The sequence below is a fragment of the Arachis stenosperma genome, chromosome 3 (genome assembly GCF_014773155.1).
Source record: "Arachis stenosperma cultivar V10309 chromosome 3, arast.V10309.gnm1.PFL2, whole genome shotgun sequence".
Taxonomy (NCBI): Eukaryota; Viridiplantae; Streptophyta; class Magnoliopsida; order Fabales; family Fabaceae; genus Arachis; species Arachis stenosperma.
This window is the reverse complement of record NC_080379.1, coordinates 21,649,783-21,657,983: the sequence shown is the minus strand read 5'-3', so window position 1 is coordinate 21,657,983 and position 8,201 is coordinate 21,649,783. Positions and strand designations below refer to the sequence as shown.

Here is an 8,201-nt window from a genome sequence, read left to right as displayed (position 1 = left end):
TCCCAGTGATGGTAGCTACCACTATGTGTATCGAAGCTTAGCCTTTGATTCTTTGAGCATACACGTATCAAATTATTATTTTCAGCAATGGTGATTTTCAGATATTTCTCACTTTGTTGCTGTGTTTTAATTGTTCCTATTGGTTTTGTGGTGTTGTTGCTGTGTTTTAATTGTCTTGTTCTTGTATTTTTAGTTCATGTTCACATTCTTTTTATTATAATTTGCTATAATTTGTTAATTTGTTACCTTGTTGTGTTATCAATTTATAATTGTTCTTGTCTTTGTTCAGTGCACGACTCCCTTGTATAATTTGTGTCTGATTGATAATTTATATATATTTTTAGTTATAAAAGATAGTATCGATCAAGAAGCATTTTTTATAATTTTGTTATTTCACTTTTGAGTTTGTATTTGGATGAATTCATAACATTTTAGTTGATGTAATACTTTTTAATTTGGATGATATTTTAAAGTTTACATTAAATTATAATTATGTTTTTATTCTGTTTATTTATAATTTATTTATTATAAAATGTTTTTCGGTTGAACCATAGTTGAACTGGTTGGACCAGTGAACTAGTTTATAAAACGGTTCGGTGACTGGTCTGATTTTCAGAACCTTGCTCAACACTATTACCTCCCCTTTCCTTTTCGTTCTGCTGATTCTCCCTTCTTCGTTTTGAGTGATGACGACGGCGTTTCAAGGAGCTGCAACCTCGGTGGCTCTCAATGACCACCACAGGTCTCAGATTCACACCTTCCATGGATTGAGGCCTGCTTATGCTTCTTCTCTCACTCGCAATGCCCTCACTCTCTCTTCTCCCGCTCGCTCTTTCTCCCTCATACGTGCTGTTTCCACGGTTTGTTTCTCATACCTTGCTTTACTTTACCTGTTCCTCTTTTTTCTTTAAGTTTATTATATTTTTTTTCAAAAGAATCATTTTTGCTATACTGTTGCACTCTGGAACTTGAGAAATTATGGGGAATGAATTTTTTTTTTTTAATTAAAAAAAGCTGTAGCATTTGTGGTGAATCTAGCTTTCTTTTACTTGATTCTTTTTAGAATATAATTAATGTTTGGAGAGCTGGAGGTTTCAGCTAATCAATTCCGAATTTATTGCTGCTTTTTTGGTATGGGATTATTAGTATCTTGTTTAATATGTTCAATATTGGTCAATCATTTTGCTCCTTTTTTCTTTTGTTGTTGTGAAATTCTATTACTTTGTAAGATAGTAACCAAAGTCGTTTTGATGAACATAGTTACTTCAACTGAAAAAACATGTAATAGGCAATATTAGGAAGAAGAAACAAAGGATCATTCGATGAATCTGGTTTATTAGACTATGGATTGTGGAATATTGTTGTGATCAGTTTCTGTACTTGTTGTGCTTGTAACTTGTTTATAGTCGGGGAAGCCTGAAACTGCCACTGAGAAGCGAAGCAAAGTTGAGATATTCAAAGAACAAAGTAATTTCATAAGGTATCCTCTTAATGAGGATCTGTTAACGGATAGCCCTAACATCAATGAAGCAGCCACACAATTGATCAAGTTTCATGGTAGTTATCAGCAGTACAACAGAGACGAGCGTGGTACAAGATCCTACTCGTTTATGCTGCGTACGAAGAACCCTTGTGGGAAAGTTCCAAACCAACTCTACTTGACCATGGATGATCTTGCTGATCAGTTTGGAATTGGTACGCTTCGTTTAACCACCAGACAAACATTTCAGCTCCATGGTGTGCTCAAGAAGAACCTTAAAACAGTAATGAGTACCATTATCCATAATATGGGCTCGACTCTTGGAGCATGTGGTGACCTAAATAGAAATGTCCTTGCTCCTGCTGCTCCAATTTTGAGAAAAGATTATCTCTTTGCTCAACAAACTGCGGAAAACATAGCTGCACTTCTGACTCCTCAGTCTGGATTCTATTATGATATTTGGGTCGACGGGGAAAAGTTTGTGACATCAGAACCTCCTGAAGTAGTTCAGGCACGAAATGACAATTCTCATGGCACGAACTTCCCAGATTCACCTGAGCCAATCTATGGGACTCAGTTCTTGCCAAGGAAATTCAAAATTGCAGTTACCGTGCCTACTGATAACTCAGTGGATATTCTTACAAATGACATTGGTGTTGTTGTTGTTACTGATGATGATGGGGAACCTCAAGGGTTCAACATATATGTAAGTTGGATTTAAAAAACAGTTATACTTAAATGAATGTTTACCTGCCATTGTTCTAACTGGCATGGCATCTTTTTCTCATGCAGGTTGGTGGTGGAATGGGAAGAACACACAGGTTGGAGACCACCTTCCCCCGCTTGGCTGAACCATTGGGTTATGTTCCAAAAGAGGATATTTTGTATGCAGTGAAAGCAATTGTTGTTACACAACGGGAAAATGGGAGAAGAGATGACCGCAAGTACAGTAGAATGAAATATTTGATCAGCTCTTGGGGCATTGAAAAGTTTAGAAGTGCTGTCGAGCAATATTATGGCAAGAAATTCGAACCTTTCCGAAAATTGCCAGATTGGGAATTCAAAAGTTATCTTGGGTGGCATGAACAGGTTAAGCCTCTATATGGATGACTAATATTGATATCTTTATGTATGCGTGTAGGTATGCTTTATATTATAGCTTGCTGATGCACATGGTGGATAGTATTTTGGCATGCTTAATTATGTTATGGATCCAATACCTGATGCAGATACAATGGAAGTTTGTTTTCTTTTGTGCATCGCATCTTGTAACAAACACAATTGTTTTGGATAAAAATGGTGCTTTGTAGATTTTTTTTACTTGCCTCCTTTAGTTGTAGATATGTATATAAATTCTTTCTCACACACCCATGTCTTGTTTTCATGTGGTTAAACAATCTTTAGTTGACTCATTCTTTGGTGATACATCTTTGGCTTGAATATAGTTCCATTCCATTATGCAACGTGACCTTATTTGCTGCCATCTTCCAGGGTGATGGTAGTTTATTTTATGGTCTTCATGTTGATAATGGTCGCATTGGTGGAAAGATGAAGAAAACACTGAGAGAGATTATTGAGAAGTATAATTTGAATGTCCGGATCACTCCAAATCAGAACATCATCTTGACTGATATACGTGCTGCATGGAAGCGTCCCATCACAACAACTCTTGCTCAAGTTGGTCTTCTGGTGAGATTTGTCTACAGCTTATTGTTTTCTTTGTTGAACTAAATTTGTTAGCAAACACATCCCATTTGACGTTGCTTAAGAACTATACCTTGCGATTCATTTGAGGTCATAATTAATAATTAGTAGGGTATGGGATACTCTTTAAATTTCTTCATTTTATCTTTTCCTTTATCTGGTCTCCTTCCTGTTTTCCAGTTTATAGATTTTTCCATTATTGGCCTATAATGACCTGTTTTTCCATGTACAGCAACCTAGATTTGTAGACCCCCTCAATCTAACGGCAATGGCATGCCCTGCTTTCCCACTATGTCCACTGGCAATTACTGAAGCTGAACGAGGGATACCAGACATTCTTAAGCGGATTCGAACCATGTTCGAGAAGGTATTGCGGCAAATGAAAGTCATATTTTTTCATCAAGATCTCAAAATAGTATGAGTTATTGTAATTTAACGATCTTTGACTGTGTGGTGCAGGTTGGTCTGAAGTATAACGAGTCTGTGGTTGTAAGGGTAACTGGCTGCCCTAATGGTTGTGCTAGGCCATACATGGCCGAACTTGGACTGGTTGGTGATGGTCCAAACAGCTATCAGGTATGCTACTTAGGGTTTCAATCACGGCTTTCAGAAATTTGCAAACACTATCATATTACGTAAGCATGTTAACATTGTTAACCTTTGTTTTTCTTCCCGTTTCTGGTACAGATTTGGCTTGGAGGAAACAAGAATCAAACATCATTAGCTCAAAGTTTCATGGACAAGGTGAAGGTTCATGACCTTGAAAAAGTTTTGGAGCCTTTGTTTTATTATTGGAAGCAAAAGCGCCAGTCTAAAGAATCATTTGGCGAATTCACTGCCCGCATCGTGAGTTTTGAAATTGTGCTTTTTCTGTTTGCATCTTTGCACTTTTTTTTTGTTTTCTTTTGTTTTAATCTTCAAATGATTGTTATGCTTAGAGGTAGGGTTTAGCCAAAGTGACACCATTTTCTTTGTCTAGGGATTTGAGAAGCTTAAAGAATATGTCGAGAAATGGGAAGGTCCAGTAGTGGCACCAACACGACACAACCTTAGGCTCTTCGCTGACAAGGAGACATACGAAGCAATGGATGGGTTAGCAAAGCTTCAAAATAAGACTGCTCATCAGTTGGCCATGGAAGTTATCCGCAATTTTGTTGCTTCCAACCAAAACGGAAAAAGTGAATGAGCTCGTCGACTAACCTGGCCAAGGAAAGACTTGTGCAATTTTGCGAATGGTGGACAGGTGACTGATTGTTACTCTGCTGTAATGGTGGTAACCCTAGGGCTGGATGAAATTCATGTTTGGATTTTGATTAATTTCGACGGTAAAAAGCTTTTGATGTAGAAACTTTGGATGCATCATCTTTTATTGTATGCTTTGCCTTCCATAAATACAATAAGTTTTTGTATCAAATTTTGGGTTGTAGACAACTCTTTTCTTGTTCACATTTGTCTTTTCTAGGTGAGATAGTTTGTTCAATCTTTAGCTTCACTCAAGCTCATTGTGTTCATTGTAATAACATGCTTAGTTTACACTACACGGAGATTATTAACTGAATATGATCATGTGTCTCAAGCCGTATGATAACCATGGGGGGATTCATTACATTCCCGTGATCTAGGATAGTGTAAAGAAATTCTTAGTGAAATATTTGACATGAAGGAAAATTGTATACTAAAGTGTTTTTTGTTCTCATTGCCATAATCGCTAATTACAATCCAAACTAATTGTGTACTATGTATATATAAAGAGAAATTAGCTGATATATAAGTTGGCTAATGTATTGGGCACATACATAATTCGAACTCTTACACATTTGTTTAAGTAGACTAGTGAACTGATCAGTTCTAGTTAGGTTTTATCTCTAGTTTGCCATAAGCAAATAATGTTCAACAAATTGGAGGCTGATTTTTATTAGCTTCCCTGCCTTGCTGGCTTTTGCAGTTTTGCTCTTCCTACATCACAATACCATGCCATTTATTTTTAGGAATAATTTTGTTTGAAAAATATATAATTAAATTAATCCTTTTCCCTTTCTTTTTTCACAACGAGGTTTGTTTTGTTAGACGACCTCCACAACCTTATAGATTGATAGTGTAAGAATCTTTTTGGTCATGCACTCACACACAATGAGTTCATTCTTCACCGAGTTATAACCAATTTCGAAAGTCGAACCAAGTGCACTTCAGCTATGCCTCCGCTTCCAAATACAATATTTACTACGTTTGGTTCGTGCAAATGCACTGGACCACAAAAGCTTTTTTTCACCGCATAAATTTATTTGCTCTAGAAAAATTTCTAACTTCCTGTCATAAGAAGATTATGTAAAATGATATTCGAAAATAAGTTTCTAGCATCTGTTCTTACGAAACAATAGTATCACCAAAAGGGAATAAAGTCATCACACGCATAATATTCAGTTATATACTACAAATATGCTACAAAATATTAGTCCATTGAAAGAAGTCAACATCAGAAATACATATATCCTCCACAACAAATTAAAAGTAGCTAGTTGGTATGGTAGAAGTTAAACCAAAACACAAAAAACAAAGGAGCCAAAATACAATACATGCTAATAAACCACAAGTTCTGATTTAGGGATGCAATTTTCTTGAAGTAAAAAAATCATAATTTCCAATTTTGCTTTTAAGGATACAAATACACTTATTATTGAACAAGGATAAAGGAAGTTGTTTTGAGACTTGCAATGGCATGTAAGGCATAACCAATTGAACTCTTAATAAGATCATCAAAGTATTTCCTTTCGTTCTTTATGGTAACATTCAAATCTCACAACGCAACAGAAGCGCATACGATCTTATGAAGAAGAACGGTGAATCATATGGAGATGCCAAGGAACCGCAATTGGGCTCAGAAAGCGAAAATGAAGCGAGGTTGCAACATTGATAGTATCTCCTCCTTCTTCATCAACTTTAACTTCAACATCAGTGCCTTCCCGTTCAGGTGAGTCTTTAAATGAGATTGGTTGTCCAAGAGAACCCGATTTTTTGAGGTAGAACTTGATGACACCTACTCGGTGGGCTACTTGCAAATGATGAAGAAGACCGATATGAATCGAATTGAAACTATATTTCTTCTATGAATCAAAATCTAAATACCATAGAAATTCAATACAACCCTGTTGTTACATACATTTCTTGTATATAATCAAAATCCTCCAGTCAATGAAAAATTTGTTTCATCAACCACCTATCATGCAAGTAAGACATTTCAGTTAAAAGCTTAATATACTAAAAGTGGTAAAGTTTATGACCCAAGTTGGAAATCTAAAAAAATATAAACAAAAAAACTATATAGAAATTAGAAAGGTATACTTGGAAAATACAAAGTACAAAATAACTAAAGTGTTTGATTGTCTCCACTCTTTTCTTCACTAAGTAAAAAAAAAATCTAGTTTAAAGTGAGCAGAGAAAGTAAAGTGGGGATCCTTAAACAAATGCAAAAGTTAAATAAAAAAATAAAATTAACAGAGTCACGGCCGGAGTTGCTGTTGTCTGATTCAGTTGTTCTTCCTTAGTTACGGTAAGCATTTTTGTTCCGAAACCCTTGAGATTTAGTATTCTATTATGGGTTTTTAAGATTCTGAAGTTTTGATAACGTAGGGTTGAGTTTCGGTTATTGCATGTCGCAATTGAAACTACCGCTGTTGCGGGTCAGGAGCAAGATAGGTTTTGACGCGTTTTATAGCGTTTGGGTTTTGACTATTCGAGGTATGGATTTTTCTTAAAACTCATTTTATTTTCAAGAATTGTTATAAATCGATATTAATGCAAAAAATGTATTTTATGATTTTGTCAGTCTTATGGATTAAACTGAGCTATTTTGGATTAATGAAGTTGTTTGCTTGATGGGTATATTGATTATTTGAGAAGGTTGAATAATCCGGTTAATTGATTGGTTGTTGTAATTTTGTTATGTTGATTCTTTGATTTGGCGTTGGATTGAAATTGGTTTGATAAAGTATGTTTTTGTAAGTTGATTGGAAAGTATCAAATGCTAGAAATCCTAATTGAATCGGTTTTCTTGATTTATTGGAAGTTAAGTGGTATTTGAAAATGATTTGAGATTTGGAAAGGATATGATAATTGAAATTAGTTAATTTTAAAATGGTTTGATATTGGAAAATGATTTAGTATGCAGAAATAGTTTGACGTTGAAAATAATTTGATATTTGGAAATCTGAATTTTGTGTTTTATTGGAGAATAATTTGATTTTGAACTCGTTGGAAAGGATTGAGGAATAGTTTAATTGGGACCATTAAAGGACAACAAACGTCTGAATTTTAGAGGAGATGCTACCAAAATTTTTATAAGCATTTAAATGAATTTAAATCATTGGAATTGATCGGTGAAATAAAATGTGTTTGTTTGATTAAAAAGACTATGTTTTTGAGTAATTTTTGAGAAAACTAAAGTACTGAAAATGAATTGGAAATTTAACTTATTTTGGTTTGGTTAACTTTGGAAAGGATTTATGTTTTGGGGCGTTTTAAGCAAAAATAAAGAGAAGTTAGTTCCTGAAAAGCTTGGTTAATTTGAAAAGGGGTTTAGTTTGATTAAGATTAATTAAAGAGGTTATATTTTGAAAAAAATTAGTGAATTTAAAGTATTTAGATCCAATGGGTGAAATATAATGAGTTCTTAGACTTTGAAAGGCCTGAAATTCGAGAAAGGAGTTGAAATTACTTTTGATTCTGATTGGGTTATGTTTGATGAGATTACATGGTATTATGGGGTTGGTTATGATATTGATTATGCTTGATTTTGATTATGTTAACGATGAGATTATGATTGATGATGTGATTGGTAAAATTTATGGATTTGAATTGTGATTATGATTGAATGAGATAAAGTCTTGAAACATCTGGGTACGATGCAAGGATTGTGGTTTTATCCCACTTGTTCTAAATTGAAATTTGAAACACTTGGGTAAGATGTAAGGGTTGTGGTTTTGTCCAACTTGTTTCGGGTTGAGATTGTAAACACTTGCAT

The 8,201-nt window shown here is 34.7% G+C and overlaps 1 protein-coding gene across 1 annotated transcript; it reads left to right on the top strand.

Annotated features, from left to right (window-relative positions):
* The first annotated feature begins 385 nt into the window (after positions 1-385).
* Positions 386-4,876, top strand: LOC130968250 (sulfite reductase [ferredoxin], chloroplastic). Its single transcript, XM_057893427.1, has 8 exons — positions 386-860; positions 1,407-2,186; positions 2,273-2,569; positions 2,972-3,169; positions 3,417-3,551; positions 3,644-3,760; positions 3,872-4,030; positions 4,164-4,876. The coding sequence occupies exons 1-8, from the start codon at positions 687-689 to the stop codon at positions 4,368-4,370; spliced, it is 2,067 nt and encodes a 688-aa protein (XP_057749410.1). The 5' UTR covers positions 386-686; the 3' UTR covers positions 4,371-4,876.
* The last annotated feature ends 3,325 nt before the right edge of the window (positions 4,877-8,201 follow it).